This window comes from Gavia stellata, chromosome 4 (assembly GCF_030936135.1).
Source record: "Gavia stellata isolate bGavSte3 chromosome 4, bGavSte3.hap2, whole genome shotgun sequence".
NCBI classification, from domain to species: domain Eukaryota; kingdom Metazoa; phylum Chordata; class Aves; order Gaviiformes; family Gaviidae; genus Gavia; species Gavia stellata.
This window is the reverse complement of record NC_082597.1, coordinates 5,224,631-5,245,640: the sequence shown is the minus strand read 5'-3', so window position 1 is coordinate 5,245,640 and position 21,010 is coordinate 5,224,631. Positions and strand designations below refer to the sequence as shown.

At 43.0% G+C, this 21,010-nt stretch overlaps 2 protein-coding genes across 3 annotated transcripts in view; one reads left to right on the top strand and one right to left on the bottom strand.

The window, feature by feature from the left end:
* Window positions 1-93: 93 nt before the first annotated feature.
* KIN (Kin17 DNA and RNA binding protein) lies at window positions 94-15,962 on the top strand. Of its 2 annotated transcripts, XM_059816521.1 has the most exons (13): window positions 94-207; window positions 2,611-2,705; window positions 3,585-3,628; window positions 3,751-3,873; window positions 4,829-5,010; window positions 6,420-6,468; window positions 6,790-6,847; window positions 10,377-10,500; window positions 10,988-11,038; window positions 11,733-11,801; window positions 12,884-12,983; window positions 13,952-14,052; window positions 15,015-15,962. In XM_059816521.1, exons 1-13 carry the CDS (start codon window positions 94-96, stop codon window positions 15,075-15,077), a joined length of 1,173 nt encoding a protein of 390 aa, XP_059672504.1. In that variant the 3' UTR covers window positions 15,078-15,962. The 2 variants fall into 2 exon arrangements, with proteins under 2 accessions (XP_059672504.1, XP_059672505.1); XM_059816522.1 differs by lacking the exon at window positions 3,585-3,628 and having other exon boundaries at window positions 181-207.
* Window positions 15,963-17,633: 1,671 nt separating this feature from the next.
* Window positions 17,634-21,010, bottom strand: part of ITIH2 (inter-alpha-trypsin inhibitor heavy chain 2) — a 28,616-nt gene continuing 25,239 nt past the window's right edge. Inside the window, exons 18-21 of the mRNA XM_059816970.1 lie at window positions 20,442-20,640; window positions 19,563-19,735; window positions 18,695-18,806; window positions 17,634-18,252 (exon numbers count right to left, since the gene is read on the bottom strand). Coding sequence (XP_059672953.1) covers window positions 18,105-18,252; window positions 18,695-18,806; window positions 19,563-19,735; window positions 20,442-20,640 — 632 coding nt within the window. The 3' untranslated portion in view covers window positions 17,634-18,104. The remainder of the gene's footprint in view (window positions 18,253-18,694; window positions 18,807-19,562; window positions 19,736-20,441; window positions 20,641-21,010) is intronic.

Genomic DNA, 21,010 nt, shown 5'->3' with positions numbered 1-21,010 from the left:
GGCGGGGACGGGAAGTGCTTCCGGGGCGCGAGCGGCCATTTCCGGCAGGGGTAGGGACGGGGGTAGGGGTGGCGGAGGGTGAGTGCCACCGCCATGGGGAAGTCAGATTTCCTCAGCCCCAAGGCTATCGCCAATCGCATCAAGTCCAAGGGGCTTCAGAAGCTGCGCTGGTACTGTCAGATGTGCCAGAAGCAGTGCCGCGATGAGGTAAGCCCGCCTCGGTGGTGGCTGGGCCTGCGGCTGGGGAGCGCGGCGGGCCCCGATTCCTCGGGGGGGGGCTGGCGATCTTCCATGAGGGGGCTCGGGGGGCTCCGGCCCCCTTGTAGGGAACCCCAGTGCCCTTGAGGGGGGCGGTTCTCCTGGAGATAGGCAGCGGGGTCAGATCCCTTCGGTTGGGGTCCTCAGTCCCCTTGTGGGGGCTCTTATCTCGCTTGTAAACGTCCCCAGTGCCGTTGAGGGGCACACGGCGGCGGCTGCGATCGCCCTTGTAGGGATCCCTAATCCTCTTACGGGGGCTGCTATTCCTTTAGGGGATATGAGGCCTCATAACCTTCTTGTAGGGTTCCCCAGTTCCCTTGTGGGGGGGTACAGGGCTGGCTCAGATTCCCCTTGTAAGTGTCCCTAGTCTGTTTGTAGGGGCTCTGATCCCATCTGTGGGGTGCAATCCTTCTAGGGAGCATCCTGGTCTCACTTGCTGGGAGCATTGGAGAGGGTCCTTATTCTCCTTTGGGGGTCCTCACAATCTCTTGTGTGGACCACAGTCCCCTTGGGGGCAGATTGGTGGGACCTGGAGGGTTCCCAGTTGCTGGGGGTGGGGTGATCTCATTGGGATCCTCCATGGGAGAAGTCCTCATCCACTGTGGAGAAAGCATGTTGGCCCTGATCCATCTCTGGGGATGTTCAATCCCCTGCAGAGTGGCTGATCAACCCCGGGTGAGAGGGAGCACAGGATGGCCTCAGCCCCCCTGGAGAGGTTATTCCCTCATACATACCTTGAGACGGTGATGGGGTCAAGAATTAGGTGGCTACCATCTGCCTTAGGGAGGAGTTAAGGGTAGCCATGACTTCCCTTGGGGACAGGGTGGGTGCAATGACATGTCCAAGGGGATGCACGTCTAGGGTACTGTGAGGTCTTTTTTCATAGAATCATGGGATGGGTTGGGTTGGAAGGTATCTTTAAAGGTCATCTACTCCAACCCCCCTGCAATGAGCAGGGACATCTTCAACTAGATCAGGGTGCTCAGAGCCGTGTCCACCCTGACCTTGAATGTCTCCAGGGATGGGGCATCTGCCACCTCTGCGGGGAACCTGTGCCAGTGTCTCACCATCCTCATCATAAAAAATGTCTTCCTTATGTCTAGTCTGAATCTGCGCTCCTTTAGTTTAAAACCATTACCCCTTGTCCTATTGCAACAGGCCCTACTACGAAGTCTGTCCCCATCTTTCTTATAAGCCCCCTCTAAGTCTTGAAAGGCCACCGTAAGGTCTCCCCACAGCCTTCTCTCCTCCAGGCTAAGCAACCCCAATTCTCTCAGCCTGTCTTCATAGGAGAGGTGTTCCAGCCCTCTGATCATTTTTACGGTCCTCCTCTAGACCTGCTCCAACAGGTCTTTCGCGTTCTGATGACCCCTTCCTTCTGCTTCTGGCTCAGTTTCTTCCCTTCTTCTCCTGTTATGAAGAGATGCTTTTTCTCTGAAGTTTCCCCCTCTTCTTTTCACTTGTCTATTCACTTGGACCACGATGCCTGCGGGATGTGAGTGTCCTTCCTGATTTCCACCAGAGTTGTGCTCCAAAAGTACCTCCACTGGGGCTAACTGCTTTTTGTTTTCCATCCTCCATGAATATCCTCTTTAACGTGCCTTAGAGAAGTAAAGCATCCTGTGGATGTTTAATTGTCTCATTCTTCAGCTGTTTCTGCCCCCCTCTCCCTTTCACCCAAGAAGCTCAAATTCTGTTCTCTTCCCAGTGACTACAAGCAAAAAAGCTTCACTGCCTTACAACCAGATCTTTTTGTAAGAGGGAATGGGGCTTCCATGGAATGAAATTTGCTGTAGATTTAATCATACTGTGATGAAAGAGCATTATATAGACAAAAAAAGAATGTGGTTAAACGTCCTATGTCTGGGTCCTTTCTGGGGAGCTCTGATGACTTCAACCCTGTGTCAGAGGTGGCCAAACTATCACAGTCCATAGCTTGAGCACTCCCAGGACACCATCCCCGCCTTACACACATTTGATGTCAGTGTTGGTCAGGTAGGGAGCCAGCAAACATTTCCAGTGCTCTCACACAAGCACCTGGATGGGTCGTGGGTGGACCTGGGTGGTGCCACATCTATCCCATTCCACATGGGATGAAGAGGACTGCTGGAATGTCCTGTCTTGTAACCCCTTTCACAATTTGTCTTAAGGCTTTTGGCTTTGGGAAGAGTTTTGTTTCTGGCTTGCCCGGTCAGGAGGAACAACCACCCCGTGCAGGCTGTGGCTGAGTTAAGGTGTTTTCTGTGGAGCCTCCAAGAAATTTCATTTATAAAACATTATTTTTAATACTCAGCTGTGTGAGTGCTGCAAATTGAGACAAAGACAGACAAAGTATTTATTTTTATTTTATAGAATGGCTTCAAATGTCATTGCATGTCTGAGTCCCACCAGAGGCAATTGCTGCTGGCTTCTGAAAATCCTCAGCAATTCATGGATTACTTTTCTGAGTAAGTATACTATATATTCTTACCCAGATATTAATTCCTGTATCACATCTGCACAACCATACCTCTAAGGCCCAGTCATGTCCCATCAAAGACACTTTATTCTGATACATTTTAGTGTCGGCCCTTTTTTTAACGGCAATTTGAAAATTTAGGCGGTGCCACTTTCGAATGCATGTATGAGGTTTCAGGGAGCCATGATGTTTAATCAAATTTGGCAGTTTTATCGCGTGTCTGAGTCCTGTTTTAAGTTGCTCTGTGTTACAAAGTATGTCATCCTTCTGCCCCTGCTAAGTGACTGCCACACACGAAGAGTTACAAAGAGCTAAAAGAACCATTACAGAGAGATAAGAAGTCAGGGGTGTGACTAACGTCCCACAGTTACCCCCAGTCCTTTGTCCAGCTGACCTACATGACAGCTGGGTTGACTGGAGCTGTCTTCAGCACGAGTCTGAAGCGAGGCTTTATACTCAAGCCCTTGAATGAGCAGTGAGATGAGTGATCAGTCTACTCCATCTGCCACTGCTGCCCTTTGTCCTGCCCTGTGTTTTGTGTCAGTCAACCTGGGAAGATACCTGGTAATGAAATACCAGCAATTAGTGGGAAGTGTTTAGATTTCGTTCTTTCCATTTTATCCCTTTGAAAGGCTATTATCCTTTTGAAGATTTAACTTGTATGTGCAGGTATCATATTGTGTTTGTGTATATATACTGCATTTAATGCTACTTTACTGAAAAAGGGAAATGAGTGTGTGAATTTCATCACGCTCAGTTCAAACAAATACTCATTTTTATACTGCAGATACTTCATTGTTAATGACAGTAGAAAATTGCTTTGTAATCATTAATGTTTTACTAAAATACTTTCTTTTTATCCCCTGAGGGAGTTCCGAAATGATTTCCTAGAACTGCTCAGGAGGCGATTTGGTAAATATTTGTTTGTTTGTTTGTTTATTTTTAATGTCTTCTATTAGTTCAGTGCAAGAAGTGTTGGTTGGTTTGTCCTAGGTCCCACACTTACATTTAATAATAATAATTCTGTATTTCAGGAACAAAGAGAGTCCACAATAATATTGTGTACAATGAATACATCAGTCATCGAGAACACATCCACATGAATGCCACACAGTGGGAGACACTGACTGATTTTACTAAATGGCTGGGGAGAGAAGGTAAATGTAGTTGCTCAGGGTTGGGAAGTTTTAAAATCATTGGGTAATTGCATTGCTGATAAGTGATCAGTAAACATTTATGTTAGTTGTCCGGTTTCCTTTTTCTTTCTTCCCCTACCCTCCTGTATATATATTAACAGATGTCCAAACATATTTCTGCGCTAACCATTAGGGCTTTGCTTATGAAAAATGTCAGAAGTCTGGCATAAATGCGTCAATCATGAACCTTTCCTTGTTTCATTTGTTGGTCCATATTTATTGGAGGTATTGCTGAATTCTAAATGAACTTCCAAGAGTTGCCATTTAAAAATTAAAAGCTGTGATAGAACATTTCTTCTGACTATAGAGTCCTTCCATATTTAAGGTGACAAGAAGTGAGCAGTCGTTTTCATTCCTGGCCAAGTGAAAGAATTAAAGCTTGAGATCTGCAGTTTTGTGTTCGGTGGAAGGAAGAGAGATTAAATGGCACCGTGGTATGACAGAAAGTTTACTTTGGCTCTGATTGCCTGTGTCCTGCAGGATATGTTCATGAGTCATACAGTGTTTGAAAAGTCACTCGAGCGAGAGTTAGTAACAATAGCGTAGCATAGTACAGTTTCCTTTAGTACGATGCTATTAGTGTGTATTGCTTATATATGTTAGATTTCTGTTTTCTTCCTTGTTAAAACAGTGGGAAGGAAATATTTTCTTCAATAAGGAAGGTATTATAAAACACTCCACTTCATTATGTACTCTGGCCTATTTCCAAATAGAACTGGCTAGCTGAAGGGCAGAAACAGATATTAAAGAAAATTCAAAGTCAATTTTACCAGGCCAGTAAGGGGTACATTGTCTGTGGTAAAGTATTTACGTTGTTATAGTGAACAGGGACTGTGAAAATGATCGTGATACTTTCTTTGTCCCTTGCTTGCTTTTGTGAGTATTAATCTTACTTTATCTTTCATTGCCTTTTTAGGTCTTTGCAAGGTTGATGAGACTCCAAAAGGCTGGTATATTCAGTATATTGATAGGGACCCAGAGACTATTCGCAGGCAACAAGAACAAGAGAGGAAGAAGAAACAGGACCTTGATGATGAAGAAAAAACTGCTAAATTCATTGAACAACAAGTTAGAAGAGGTTTGGAGGGGAAAGAACTGGTGAGGAGAATTGTACTGTACGTCAATCTTCAGCTCAAAACTCCTCTTGGTTAAGTTAATGGTGAATTCAACGCTGCTGGGATCCTCACACTGGTATTTCCTTTGCAGTCAGAAGGTGATGAGTAAGCTTCATGCTTCAGGTTATAAGCTCATCACCAGTTCAAACTGGGGAACAGTGGGCATATTTGGCTGCGTTGCTGTTCTTTTCTAAGCCACAAGGAATAGTCTTCTCCCAGCTACTTCTGATAGCAGCCTTGACTGACTTGTTTTTGTTACATTTCCTTGACTAACCAACTTGGTGGTGGTTTTTACAGCTGATGAACATCGGGGTCCTCTATGGAATCACAGTTTCAAAAAACAAATAAATAAAAGAAAGCAGATGTTTCAGCCCCTTTTAGATTTGATGTGATTTTGAAATCTACTAGAAATGTATCCTGTGTCCCTGGTGTCTGATCCTGGCTGTTTCAGACTTTGATTTAGACCCTCTTCTTCCATACTTGGAATCACCACATCAGTTCACTTATGTTCTGAATTTTCTGCTATATGGTTTTTCTTAGATGATAACCTGCTCTGAGGAAAACTTGGAGTTACTTTGTACCTGGTTTGCTTTAGTACTAAAGGAGTAATAATTACTACTTTTCAAATGATTAGTGATTTTTAAAATCACTCTTGAATTTAGGAAGGGAGAGTAAACAATACAGTAACCAGCGCAACGTGTCTTCATTTATGGTATTTCACACCTTTTAGGGCTGCAAATAACAAGTACCTTGTACAGTGGGGAGGCTGAGGTAAATAACCAGGAGGCGGTGACATAATCAAATTTGCATAGTGAAAAGTTGTATTTTGATAGTGCTGGTGTGGTATTTGGGATCTGTTTATTTGGCCTCATTCCATGACTTCCATACACATTGTTGCCTGGGACTGGAACCTCCCATTTGATCCTGGGTATTGATAGGTACATTTAAAAGCTGTTGTAAACAATTATCTTTTTCTTAATTTAAAACTAATTGAAATTTAAATGGTCTGAGCCTTCGGTGCTAAAAATTTGGAAAGATTCCAGAATTTCCTTCTTTGAGTTATCAGTCTGTGCAGAAACCAGTCTCATCACGCTCGTTCAAATAGAGAAAACTGCTACAGTAGGGCCATTTTCCTTTCATACTGGAATCAAGCAAGTTTAGACAGCATCTCTGTAGAGAGTGTTAATTAGATAATTTTGCAGAGGAGCCTGTAATGAGATAATGTTTTCAATTTATAATCTTCTTATAATCAAGCCAGGTTGAATATTACAGTTACTTGTAATAATCTCACAGTAGTCTGTAAAACTGAGCTAACCAACGATCACCAAAAAATGATATCTTGGCTCAGTTTTCTGTTTGTCTCTTGAAATGTATTTTGTGGTTTTTTGGCAGGAAAAGCCAGTCTATACTGAACTGAACAGAGAAAATGAAGAAGAAAAAGGTAACCAGATTTTGATATATGTAATTTTCTAGAATCTACTGAAGCTGCTTTTGTGATTAAAATGAGATGAGCACTGAGGCCTGCTTGGTGCTTCGTAAAATGCTTTGAGATAAGTTATAAAGAGCACTGGAATATTGAAATACAGAGTATTCTTTCTAATAAAGTTTAAAGTAATTTATTTTAAAAACTGAACCAAAACATAGATTAGTAAATATTTGCAAATTTATGATCTTTTCCATTTGCAGATTTTTAATATTGTAACTTCCTCCAATGCAGTTATTTTTAAAGATAGAAATAGAGTAATGTCTTTTTATTTTTTAGTTACATTTAATTTAAACAAAGGAGCAAGTACTTCAATAGCAGCATCTTCTAAAACAAGGTGAGAAAAGAATTTAAGGGCAACCCTTACTGTTGCAAAGCACTTATGTGACAATGATATTTGTATGGGCAGGAAGATGTATCTTGTCCTGAAATACTTGGAGTCTACTATCTCATCCTGTCATGTTATTCAGGAGGGGTACTGGGTGACTTCATGTTTCCTTTTGTATTTAAAATGGATGAATGGCTTTATCTTAAATGTGTGCTGTGGGGAGCCTTCTTGAATTCATGGTGGTTCATGGCAAATGCCCATAAAGTAATAGGCAGTTATAGGTTCCTCTGAGTAGATACTGTTATATGTGAAAGGGTGGATAAGGGATCCAGTCAAAGCATTTGAAGTGAATGCCATCTAGTCCAGCTGCCTCCTGTGAATGGGTGTTCATGACTTGTTAATTTTGGTTCTTAAAAGGTTTGATTGCCTTGTCTAATTGCAGGTAATACTTTCTCTGATCATCATTTAAGAAGCTGAATCTACCTGATGTAAATCTTTCTAAAGCTCATGAATTCAATTGTCATCATATAACCACGAGCAACGCAGGACAAAAGGGATCAATAATGCAAACAATACTGATTTATAGCAGTCTGTGAAACTGTTTGATGAGCAGTACATCTTTTCATGTGAGGCAATATCGTAATTAAATGTATTGCAGGTAAAACGAAAGCTTTCCTTTCATCACAAGCTCTGCTCTCAGATAAGGTATCTGATGGGAGATATGCCAGGCAGAAAATGAGACAATAAAGTAGTTCTTTGCAATAATAGATACAGATTTCAGGCTTTGAGGAAAACTTGTAAATTATCCCTAAGCACTGAGTTGTGCTTAAGATGAGTCTGAAACTTAATGCAGACACTCACTTGAATACTTTCAGTGAGAAATACTTAAGGTGCTTGCTAAAATTTGGCTGAACGTGAAATCATATATCAAGTAGTCTAATTTTTTCATAGCATATGAGAGATACTTGTTTGTAAGCTTTGTAATGGTAGCACAGAAGCAAAATTAGGATACCCAGTTCACGGTAAAGTGACCAGACCGTGGTTTATGTGTCACTGGTGATTCAGGAATCACTTGTATATGGAAACTGCTTCCCTGGGTCAGTGTAAAGGTGTGTTCTGCAGCTGTGAGATACAATGGCTGTTAGTGAGGATCAGTTGAGTTTGAGTTGATGTCCAGTACCCCAGCACAGCGTGCAGCAGGACTTCCTGGCTTCCCACCTTCTATGCTCACAGCACAAGCTACAGAAACCTGGTACTTGTATTTCTTAGTGAGGTGCAGAAATAGGACCAGGAGATCATAGGTAGTGGATGGTGGAGTTTTGGGGGCATCTGGACACTGGTGGTTGGGTACAGAGATGGAGCTGGAGCCTTGCTGAGAAGGGGAATGAGAGGAGAGGTGTGCTTTCCCTTGAACATCCATGTGGCTGACATGGAGATAGGAGTCACCACTGCCGCTGTGGGCACGGCTTCTGATGCTGGCTGCCCTTGAGCAAACTGGGAGCCCTGGGCTTACTTTTTTCCCGCAAGAACTTACATCCTCAAATCCCTGCTTAACTCACTCAGTGGACAAGTAAGATTAGCATTACTTCTAATTAAGGAATGAGCAGAAGCCACTGTCGAGGTCAGTGACTCCTGTCTCCAGTTCTGCAAGTGTACCAGTGTACATTTCTGTCCACACACTGATGAGCCTCCATTGTACACAGTTAGGGTCTCCCCAGCCCTATAATCCCAAGGGAAGATCTTTCGAAACCTGTTTGCTCTGATGGTTAGGACCTTGTCTGTAATTTCCCAGGTAAATGTAGTCATGGACACTTCATACCAGATACTTTCATGATGCTATGGGTGTTTAACATAAATAGTTCTTTTTCTCCCTGGTGTTGGCTTTCTCAATGTATTTGTAGAGAACAGTTTTAGCCTCAAAGCCTTCACTGTGCTGTACAAGCAGTCCTGCACAGTGCTGGCCTCATCTCCCCATTCCCCTGATCCGCTGAATATCCCTTCCTTGTCCTTGTTCCAGTTCCAGCTAATCTTGAACAGGGGAACTGATCGAATTTGTGCATGCTGCAAATGAAACATCACCATGGCTTATACAAGGCACTAATGCTTGTCTGTCTTGATGCTTCCTAGGATTGCTTTTGACTCTTTCATGACTGGTCCACACTGGTAGCTGTCATCTGTGATTATAGCCAGACCCCTTTCTGCTTTTGTTGTTCTTAAACAGCTCCCAGTAGATAGAAGGTAATCAGAGTAAACTTTTCTGAAGTATGTGAGCTTGCATAATATGCTGTTGAATTTTACGGTTTTTAAAACATGGTTTTCAAGATAAACCAGTCCCTTCTGGTGTCCAGTTCTTTCTTGTGTCCTCCATATTGCTGACACACCTGAACAGTGGTTGGTGGTCTCTCACTCTTTGTCCCAGGGTCCTTAGTGAATATGTTAAATAAGATTTGTTTTAGTATTGACACCCAGGAATCCCTTAGTAACCTCACAGCTAGATATGTTTTCCTTCTTAAATATAGGCACTGCAGTTGTTACGTTTTAATTGTATGTTACTCTTTATGAGATGTTATTTTAAGTACTTGCTATTTGGTTTGTGATTTAATGTGCTATTTCTTCTAGAACTCTGCTATGGAGATTATCCAGACTTCTTCTGAAACACATTTTTTTCTCTCAATTTTGCTTCTTCTGCCATTTCTATGTCTTCATTCTTGTTATGTATCTTTCCTTTGCTGCTATATCCAACATCCTTGCCACAGGCAGAACATGTAATTTGTTCTAAGGCCGTATTAATATTGTCTTACTGTCCACCTCACAGCAGCCACCTTCATCTTTCTGGATGAGAGAACACCTAAATTTTTTTACTGCATTCAAATGTCTTTTGTAAAAATGGCTTAACTCAAGCTGCCTTTGAGCAGTTCTCACTTTACCTAGATGTTCCCTGATCCCTGAGATGTAACTTTGTGCTGATTGCTCTTTTCTTTTATAACTTGTATGCTGTTTGCCTATTTTGAATATGATTGTGAAGATGGTGTTTATCTGCTGGGTGTGGAGCCCTTTTCTGCAGATTCCTCTGTATTTTCTCCCTCTGCCAGATAGGTTAAGTATCCCTGTCTGGAAGGAGTTCTAGACGTCTACCATGTTTGAGAGTTGCTCTGTCCAGGTGGCTTCTCTAAAGCCACAAATTTGTCCTTTCAAATTTGAAAACCTTATTTGCAGACCTGCTTTTGTCTTCTCCATTGAACTCAAGTCCCCGATCAAGTCTTTGCTTTTGCACTGGTGAACTGATCATTAGGTTGTTTTCATTCTGCTGGACTGCTAGCAGCAAACGTCAGTGGACATGGAATTTAGACGTCAAGGAGATCAGTTCTAGCTGCCAAATGCAGTCCTAGAGAAGGAAGCATGAAGGGTCTGCAAGGTGAATTGCGCAACTGAAATTCAGTAGATCAGCAGGCCTTTTTGCACAACCAGCTCTTCAAATGCATCTTGGTAGAGGAGATAATGTAAGGTCTGCTGTGAAAACACCATCTTACTCTTCCAGCAGCGTCCTTGGACCAAATGCACTGAAGATGGTGGAAGGGGCAGTTAAAAGAAAAGAATCAGCTCATAGCTCTGGTCAGTCCAAAGAGAAAAAGAAGAAATCGGCACTGGATGAGATTATGGAGGTAATAATCATACAGGATCTGTGTCTTTATAACGCTATGCCTATGGCTATGTCCACTTTACCAGGGCGTCCCTTTGAAGTGACCTCAGACCTTCAGTTCATGTGGAATTCAGACTTTTGTATCTGATCAGGCAAAATGATTTCACTTCCCCGTTAAAACTGGTTTCTGCTGCTCATCTGTGCCTATTCCCCAGACAACTGAGATGCTGGAAGTAAAAGAATACAGATTTTGGAAGAGAAGAAAATACCTAGAAACACTTGATAAAAACATATATGAATCTCCATAATTTTATCATGGATTTCCTGGATCTCATCAGATTGATTTTTGTGCAGCAAGCACGCACTGACTTACCCTTATTTAGTTTTGCGGGGTTTTTTTTATTCCTCACTTGATGTGGGCCTGGAGAATTCATTTAGCTTTTCAAAGGCATGGGAATGCTGCAGTGAAAGGAGGAAGTAAATGGTGATTATTTGTTGTTGTTCTGTAGCTTGAAGAGGAGAAGAAAAGAACATCTCGAAGAGACTACTGGTTGCAGCCTGTAAGTGTCTTAAAAATTCTTATTATACTAAATACAACCAATTCTGCATCTCTAAAGCTGCTACTGATTTGTGTAAAGATCCAAAAGCAGATTCCAAACTAAATACACTCTTATTTTCCAAGCTGCCAAATGTGAAATACTGCAGTGTCTGGGAGGAATTACTCCTCTGGTTGAGCATGATCTGCAGTCTGAAGCCTGATCGTATGCCTGATCTCAGATCAGTGGAATTCTCTAATTAAAGAGTTGGTACTGTGAGTCTCTACAGATTGCATTTAAATCATGATGTTACTTGCAGCCCTCTTCTTTCTGCACTAGTAGTTGGCACACACAGACATGTAGAAGTCAACATCAGCTTTTGAGCTGAGAGACCTCACCCTCAGCTTCTGCTTACTGACTGGACTTCTAGGTCAAGAAGTCCTGCCTTTGACCCATTGTGGGCTGTCATGTTATATCCTGAATTCACATGTAACTGTACTTGTAAAACAAAAAAAAAGTCTTGAGAGGTACTACTTTGAGGCAACAATTTGAGGATAAAGACAAGTTCCTGAATGCTGAGTCTTTACTATTGTTGTTTCCTGTGCTGTGTTGCACAGTCTGTGGTTGGAGTCGGAATGACCTGAATGTGCAATGAGTTTAGATTGTGTAGTTGTTTGTATGTTTTGGCATTTTTTTTTTCTCTTTTCATCTCTTCCAGGAAATCATTGTAAAAATTGTAACGAAAAAGCTTGGTGAAAAGTATCACAAGAAGAAGGCAGTTGTTAAGGTAAAGTGTGCAAATGGAAGCATATGGCATTGGTTAGGTTTTTCTGGTATCAGATGGCTTCTGAAATTTTGTTTCATTGTGCAAGTTGTTCAGCCTTAAGTCAACGCAGGAAGGGGCTAAAATGTCACCTTGACTGTATTAGGACTTGATCTGGGCAGGGGATGAATCTCCGAATTGGTTTAATGTCATTTACTCAGTGATGCTTTCTTAAGCACTGTTTTGTCCTGCGTATTTTGTCCCTCTTAACACATCCGTCTTGGAGAATAGTCACTTTGTCAATGTGATATGACCAAGAGCCGTGCAATTGCATTTTAATCTCAGACTAGTCAGTTTTGCACTGATATTTAAGCAGCAGGCTGCCTTTGAACAAGATCCCATTTGCGTACAAAATCTTCAGGCTCTAAGCCTTGCTCTGTTGTTTGGAATTACTTTCTTTTAGCCACTGCCAGTGAAATGATGTTGTACTAGGTAGTCCAAGGCCCGACAGTCTCTGGCAAGAGTGCCAAAGATGACATCCAGGTGTGTTTTGAATGATCGACAAGAGATTGTATAGAGCTCAAAATCACAGCTTTTTTGGATAGGCATCTGGAAGGGTTTATGAGTCCCAGTGTTGTCTTCCATTGAGCTCTGAATATGAGAGGTTGAACATGGTTTATGCTAGGCGCAAAGATGATCAGTGACATTTTGCCTTGCTGAGAGGTAGTATCCCAGTTGTCACTGCGTGACTTCCAGCCAGCTTGGCCTCCCATGGGGGAAAGGAGCCTCTAATTTACTCTCCATCTTTGAGAGAATAGCTAAGATAGCTGACCTAAGGGTTGACAAAACCTTCAGACAAGGCCAACGCAATCAGTGGTCAATTAGACCAGGCACTGACGTTCGAGAGGAGCCCTTCTAATCTAGCCTTAACTTCAGAGTGGGGCCAGTGAGCAGTTTGTGATGCCTTTAGGACAGCTCAGAAGTTCTTGCTGCTTTTGAAAATGTAGAAGTGCAGACACGTGGTCCTGAGTTTGTTAATTTTGAAATGTAAATTTAGACTTTTTTTTTTTTCAATTTTTCTGATTGGCCTCTGCCTTTCGCAACAGGAAGTGATTGACAAATATACAGCAGTTGTGAAGATGATTGATTCTGGAGACAAACTGAAGCTTGATCAGACGCATCTAGAAACTGTAATACCAGCACCAGGTACCGCTGTTTTGTTCGTTTTTCAGCTTAGGTGTCACTGCAAAACTTAGATTCCAATTCTTTTAAACTATGATTCATCCACTTGAAAGTACCGTAACCAGAGGCATCTTGCTCTTGGGACAGCATTTCCTAAGCTACTCTGATCGTTTACCAAATATCCTCTGGTTACTTTCCAGGGAATTATTACATTGCTTCTGCTTTGAGTCTTCACAATCCCTTCTCGTAAGAATTAGATTCTTTTCTGAGAAGACAGAAGTGCTTTAGGAATTGGTTCATTTGACGAGATGAAAGCATCTCTCTTCAGCTGTCAGGAGGCATCTCTGGGAGCCCTACAGAGCCCTTGGTCATATTTATCCTGTATCGTCCCTCCAAAGTCATGCCTTGAATAGCTGTGGGTACTTGGCAAAGCTTACCTCATCTTCTGTTTGGTTCACTAGCGTTTCTTTGGCTGGTACACACTAACGTTTGTGTGTAGCATCTGATGAGTATTTCAGGGAATGGTCAGGGTAGCAGTAAGCAGAATGATGTCAGTGTAGGGGGAAACAGGATGTAGGATTTTGGGATTCAGTTTTTTCAGCAGACCTGATGCATTCTGCATTTCTGCAGCTGGTGAAGAGCTGGTTGATGGTGCTGGTGAGCGCTCTTTAGCATAATGGTACTTGTAGGTGAGCTCTGCCCATCCTGGCACTAGCATTGATGCCCTGAGGGACTGCCTGTGTGAGACAGAAGGCCAAAAAGAGGTGCACTGAGCCATTGGCATGGGGAATTCCTGCCCGTAGTGTCAGTGTAGCCTGGAGCAGTAATCTGTGGCGCGTTTTGGATATGCCTGTAAGACAAAGCTGGGTGCTGCTTGCTGGAGCTGCTGGGAGAAACCTTCTCTCCTTCAGCTGTCAGTGGAGTTGAACACAACTCCATCAAAAGAAGTTGGGAGCCCTGTTGTGTCGCTGTTTTCTTATTTCTCATTTCAGGCAAGAAAGTGATGGTATTAAATGGTGGTTACAGGGGAAATGAAGGCATCTTGGAATCTATCAATGAAAAGAGGTTTTCAGCGACAATAATCATCGACTCTGTAAGTACCAAACACTGCAAGATCTCATTTGCGTAGAGCGCTTTTCATTTGTACATTGGAGAACTTTCACAAAGAAAGATGGTATCATTAATCGTGTCTTACAGGTGGGATTTATGGTGTGCAAAATGCTGTGGTCACCCCCCACCTATTCCCAACCAGTAGGAAAACAGCCACATATACCCCACTGCAGGCTAATGCTCTGCTGTTTGCCTTTAAAAAGATGCCAGGATGCTGAATTTGGCAAGTTTTGCACTTGAAAGAGACTTACAGATTATTTTGTATGTTTATTTTGAATGTGGCTGTTGTACTATTTTGTGGGAAGGTAAAAAATGTGAAATATGCAAGGAGGTGAATTTTCTTGTGCCTTTTCCAAACTGAACATGGGGCTTTATGTGCTTATTTGTTGTCTTGTTTATGGTTAAAAATTACAGTTCTTTTGTTGTTGTTTTGGTTTTTTAGTATCACCTTTCTCTGGGCTAAAATTAGGCCATGTCATCATGTCTGTCTGTGTGGCTACTTTGCTTTCCTCTGCAAAACCAGTCTTTAAACCCATTGATACAGCAGAGAGGATATTGGCTCAAAGTCAAATTTCTTGAACACATCTTGCAGGAGAGAGACCCTGTCAGGATCCATTCAAAGACGGGCTGCAGAAATCCAGCCCATATTTGATTCTGGAGAATTTACTTGTGAAGAGACTGTACAGATGTCCTACCAACAGAAGGAGCTTTGGCTAAACAGAAAACTAGTTGTTGTGCTTTTACTGTGTGCAGCACCGAGTAAAAATGCTAATGCCTGTGATTTCCAGTGCTATTCACTTTGGTTTTGCTTCTTGAAAAACGCCTAAATGCAGCAAGTTTTCATACAGTCCCTTTAGCTATCTTACTTTAAGCTCCCTATTGGGAATTGAACAAACAAACAAGTTTGTATTTTGATCTTCTTTCTTACACTACGTTATTCTCCAGGGACCTTTAAAAGGACGGCGAGTTGAAGATATCCAGTATGAAGACATTTCCAAACTCGCCTGAGGTGCTGATTGTGGATCAGAGAAGATTTTGGTTCCCAAAAACATCTTTCTGGCATCTTGCAGGCAGACACAAGACTCTACCATGTCAGGGTTTTAATTGTGTGTGTGTATGTATTTATAATGTATATAGAAATTAACCACAAGCAAACTGGATTTATTTAAAGATCACTATGGATTTGTTACATAAAGTGTTTGTGGAAATCTTATCAGGGGAAATATTTCATCTGATTCTGTATCAAAGTTATGTTGTAATATTTGGTTCAAATTCCTTTTGTAAAGTACAGCAGATAGCTGCAAGCTGGAGTATTTTATTTACTGAAGTATGTTAGCAGTTCCGTAAGGAGAGAATTACCTACAAATAGCTGCTTGAGGCAGGCAGTGTGTGTCAGTGCCAGTGGAGTTTAAACAACACACTTGGCAATCTGCAGCCAAAATTGAGTTCTGGCTGCAGGAACAAGGAAAGGGATTAAGAGAATAGCAGGGAGGTAACAGTGCTGCAAGGGATTATTTTACTGGATGTTGCAGGAATGGTCGAGTTTATTAAGTGCTGTCACCAACTTATTTTTGGTTGGCACATCAGCGGTAGTAGAATCCAAGTCCTCCCTCCTCCGTCATCTTGTTTGTCAGGGTTCCTAATAATGCTAATATGCAATTTATCTTCATACGGACTCCAAGATGGATATTTCTTGTGGGGTTTCTAGGATGCCAGCCAAAGTGTGTGCAGATACGAGTTGGTGATTGATGTTTTGGTTTTCCAGAGCCTTTTCCTTTGTTCATGCTTCCATTGTTTCCCTCCTTTGCTACATGAGTAACATTACTCATGCTAAATAATGTAACATTACTTTTTAAATTTTTTTAAAAATGTCACATTTTGTACAATGTTTAATTTCTAAGGCATTTCAGGAATAAACATAAACCTTTCTTAGGTCAGTGTATTTCTTACCAGCCTCTTAAACGTGTGGGGCAGTACTCTTGGTTTATACCCACCAAAGAGCACAGTGAAGTGCCCAGCTGGTGCACTGCCTTATTTGTGTGAAAGAAAGATGCAAATCATCTCAGGCAAAATACAAAATACAAACTCTTGCCTGATGGTCCAGTCTGCCCCTTGTTGGGTTGTATGTGTCTGGAACCTGATGGGAAGAAAACCAATACTCCCTGTACCCTCCGGAGGATATATCAGCTGAAGGTTGAAGAGGGCAGGATGCTGTTGTGATGTGCACACCAGTTACGTTGCAGTCTAAAAGTTCAAGGTCGCTGAAGGCAACAGTCGCGGTTCCTTGTCCTTTTCCTTGCCTCAGAGGTTCACTGTCTTGTTTATTTGTGGTTTCCAGGGGACCCCTGCAGGAAAACTGAAAGACTGCAGAGGTTTAGAGAAACAGCTGCTGTCTGGAATAGCCTGAAATGACCTGACACAGGACATCAAATGGCTTTCCAGGGATCCTGGCTGTAAATGCAAGGCAGAGTCAGGCAGTAATGCAGTATTGAAAGAACGGAGAATTATGAGGAAGGGCAGTGGAGACAGAAGACACGCTTGTTTGTAAATTCAGGCTCTTTGAGCAGCCTGGATTGTGTAGACAGCTCTGCAGGAAGAACAGAACAGGTACTGCGTGAAAAGAGGTATGCAGGAGAGTAATGAAGATAAGTGAAAGAACAGAACAGCTTCTGTGTCACTGAAAATAATTACACAGAAAATTCTGGAGCCTGAAAAGTTAGAGTGAGTATGATAGATGCGGTAAGTTACAAATTCTGTGGAGATGAACAGAGAATGATTATTCACTGCTTGTTTTTACATACAAGCTAGGAAACAGGCAGTGGAATTACTGACGGGGATTTAAAACCAAACTTGACAGGTTTTTCCTCCCCCCACAGGGCCTAATTAAACTGGGGAACTCACTGCTGCAGGATGTTGTGGAGGACAAAGCTCATAAACGAGTTCAAAGAAACAGTGAATTGTTTGTAGGGAAGGTGCTTACACTCTGAGTGTTGCTTTGAAGACACTTAAAACACATTGGTCCTCTCACTCCTGACACCATGGCTGCAGGAAAGATCATGTACCGGCCTTTAGTTCATAGGTGAAGGAAACTAAAGTTCAGAATGGCAAGTAGATTACTTCAGTTCTCTTCCTAGATGAGGGCTGCTGAGAAGAATCTGGCCAGCATTTTTTTCCGAAGGTTGCCTGAAAGCAGAGTTTTAAATCTGGCTCTACACGTGTATATTTGTTTCACTAGTGATCTAATTCATTGTTGAATACTGTTGAAGAGTAAGGCACCTTTTGGGAGCTAATCCCCCTGGATGGGAAGTTTTTAGTACTGATGGTGAATTCTATGTAGTCTGAATATTTCCTGCTTTCCCAGATTTCTATCTTGGTGTGAACTCCACTGTGACCTTGAAATTTTCACAAAAAATAGGGTGGAGGATGTCTCAGACTCATCTAATTAATTTTCCTGCGGTATGGCAGCATCTGCTGTTTCAAGGACATTCCTCACCACTGGTTAACCCGTCCTTAAAGACTGGAGGCTCCTCGTGATACCCATTCCAGACCCCGTGTTCCCTTTCTGTTAGATTCCCCTTATGTCTAATGCATATCCTCCTGGCTAGGCTTAAAAAAGCCCATTGCTTTTTGCCCAGTCCAGCAGTGCATGAACTTACATTTTCCTGCACTCTGAAAAAGCAAAAGTGCAAGTATTAAATCTGGCCATGTCTGTTACCCACACTACAAGTCTACTCTGGAGTGTATATTACAAAATAGTTGAATTTTTTAGTGGAGTTCACTATCCATTAAATCGGACACGGCAAGTGCAAGATGCCTACTACAACCCAGCATGTCACTTTATTATAGATTTCATTTTTTAACAGAAAAGGGAGTTACATTGCTTTGAAAAACCAATAATTTCTAAGGCAAATGGTGGTGAAGTCACCTTTGGTCAATCCAGCTTGATAGGCTGACCGCCACCGTTCGGAAGGGTTGTTTGGGCATGAAGGAGCAGATAAGGATTTTTCGTAAGAAATTGGTTTCATGTTGGAGCATTCAGGGTTTCTTCAGAAAGCTGTACAGGTGGGGGACGAGGTAATCTTTGTAATGGCCATCTATGAAACCCTTCCCGCTGTTGTGCACAAACCAGCACTGCACATCAGTCCCACGCACGCGGTCTGTCCTGTAGTCCTTCTGCAATCCCCTGTGAGGAAGAGGCCACCCAAAATGAAGGTCGTGGTATGACAGGTAGACAAGAAGACATCGATAAAATCCTGCTCATTTGTTGTGCTGCTCTGCCACAGCGGTGAGATGTGTGTCTTCCACCAGCAGAGAGTGGAAACAACCGCAAAATGCAATGAATTTTATGGTTCTGTGACCTCATGGGCCCTTTTCGGGGGGGTCCCATGCACTTTTACACGGCCTGTCAGATGCTGGGCAGCTATACGGACAGAACTGTTCATGTGCAAATACGGAAGAACCCAACTTGTCCCAAGCGTTTTGCCAACTGCTAAAACTAGATTGTTAGCAGAGAGCAGGGGGATTTTTCTCCCCAAGATCCTTGAGAGTTAATAAGCCCGTAGTCACTGACATCATTAAAAAGAAATCAGATTTAGAAAGAGAGCAATAAAGCATGTTATTCTTACCTGGTAACAGTGAGTTTGTTTCCTTTCACTTCCATGGTGGCTTGTGGTTTCTCTGGAGCTTGCCCAGGTCTTTGGTGGTGGATATACACTTCTGGTTCAGACGCAAACTGACCTGATCAAAGAGAGGTTTAAAGTTCTTTGCGTGTCCTAACTTTTGAGGCTCTCGCGTAAGCTGCTGCCAGGCACTTTTGGAAAACCAAACTAGCTGCAGCAGGCAAACCCCTCCTGCATGGATCACAGGGCACCGTGTCTCCAGCGCTATCAGATCACCCGCACTGGGAGGGTGAAAAGCTCTGCTTCTGAGCCAGCAAACTTCTAAGAAAGCAGACTGGAGTTGCGAAGAGTATTTGGGAAAACAACCTCTGCTGCTCAAGATTCCCACATCTTAAAAGGAGCTTTGGGTGGGCCCAGAGCTTGGAGGGCTGATTTTCCCTATGAACTGAGCCCTTGCTTTTGTCTTATACCATTGCCAGAAAAGGGCTGTCATTCAGGGGAGAGCTGAAGTACAAATGTTTGCACAGAAGTCTACTCAGAAAGAAGGTTTGAAGGGTTTGTTTCAGTCTTTTCATTTTCAACCCGCAGCAGATTAGCCAGGCCGGGAAAGCCCCGTCACAGTGTCACCAAGGCTAGTCAGGCCTGTTTTGAAAACACCCTCCCCAGCTGGGATGAGGAATAATCTCCCGGTCCCTGAGGTTCTACAATGTCCTTGGGGCTTCCAGGACATTAAAGAAATCTCCCCCATTTCCTATTCAAATGCTTCTTCATGCCTTCCCCATCAGGACACAGACACCAACTAATTCACTCAAAGATCTAGCAAAACCCCTTCCTTGTGTCCCGCTCTTCCCACCGCCCGACCCGCAGCCCTTACCTATGAGTCCGTGGGCTGCAGGAGAGAACTGGTTTTCAGGGGGAATGTAGATTCCCAGGAAGTCAACATTAACTGGGTGATTCTTCCACACACGGTGCAGCAAAATCATGAAGGACATCTCCTCACCCACGGTGATAGTAATGTTGCTTGCTTTCTTCACGGATATGAGAAGCCTGGCAGAGATGAAACAAGAGCAAGGGCTCAGTTCAGCTGCCCACACATAAGCTCTCAGGCCCCTTGTGATGCTCTTGGTCATCCAGAACAACCTCACGGGGCTGGCAGATATCACAGAGGTTCCATCAGAAACCCACAGCCTTGGGAGTGGTACCCAGAGGTCTGGCAGGACAGTGCCTAATAGGACAGCCACTTCATGCCCATGTTCAGGCAAGCAAATCTTGCCCTACAAATCTTAAGCTCTTGCTACAATGAATGGAGATTTTGGAAGTGATTCCGTTGCCTAAACAGGTGTCTAGTGTTGTAGGGTGTCTAACGTGGCTGCTAGCTGTTAATCTGCAGGTGAAGGTCTTCTGGATGTTGTGGGTCGTGTCTCCCACCCGCCTGTGGATATCAGGAACCCTGAGGGTACCTCAAATAATATTAGGTGCTTGTGTTTAGGCAACTGAATCCTGCTCTTAGCTAATGCAGTCAGCAGAAAGGAGAGGAATTCAGCTCTTTCTACTTGTGTCTGGTCAACTGAATTGCTCTCTTGGCCCTACTGCCTAATTTTATTAATTACAACAAGAGCTCAGACATCTAGCTAAGATTCACACACCCATGTGTAGGCACCCTGCCACCTGGATCCCACCCGTAGCTGGGTCAGTCCACTGCTGTCTTGCAAATGGTTTCCATAGGGCAGACAACAAATGCTCAACAACTTACTGCTTCCGAATGATGTGCCCCGTGTCAGACCAGGTCAGTGTGATGCCATAAGATCCATCTTTCAGCGTTATCGTTTCCGTGGTGATCTCCACTTTCAGGCCTTTGTTTTTGAAATAAAACCCAATTTTGCCAAAGTATGTGTTGAGTTTCTTATTCTCTGTTTTCTTGGCCCCAATGAGCTGCCCGTTGACCACAACTCCTGTGAAGAGCAGAGAAGCAGACGTTGCCTGAATCTTGGATCACCACCTAGAAACTTGGAGTTCTGATCTCAGCAGGGAGTACCATGGGATCAGCAGAAACAGGGACCCCTGTGACCCCCTGTTTTTCTCGTCTTGCCAGCGAAGAAAAGACAATAATTTATTAAATCGCCTCCTGATACTACTGTTCACCTGTTAGCATATTACTCTGATGGGAATTGATGTTAGGTCTTGCTGGTAGCGTGAATTGATTCATAAGCCATTCAGTCCCTTGCTGTCTGTGAAAGGCACGGGGCGGATGGCCAGTGGAGGAATGGTACCGCATTCCCAGCCCAGCTTAACCTGCCTCCAAATGCTCATCGCTTTTCACAT

Coding starts and splice junctions, on each gene's coding strand:
- KIN (XM_059816521.1), top strand. CDS start 94: ATGGGGAAGTCAGATTTCCTCAGCCCCAAGGCTATCGCCAATCGCATC. Junction 12,984..13,951: donor AACTGTAATACCAGCACCAG/GTACCGCTGTTT, acceptor TTCTCATTTCAG/GCAAGAAAGTGATGGTATTA. Junction 14,053..15,014: donor CGACAATAATCATCGACTCT/GTAAGTACCAAA, acceptor GTTATTCTCCAG/GGACCTTTAAAAGGACGGCG.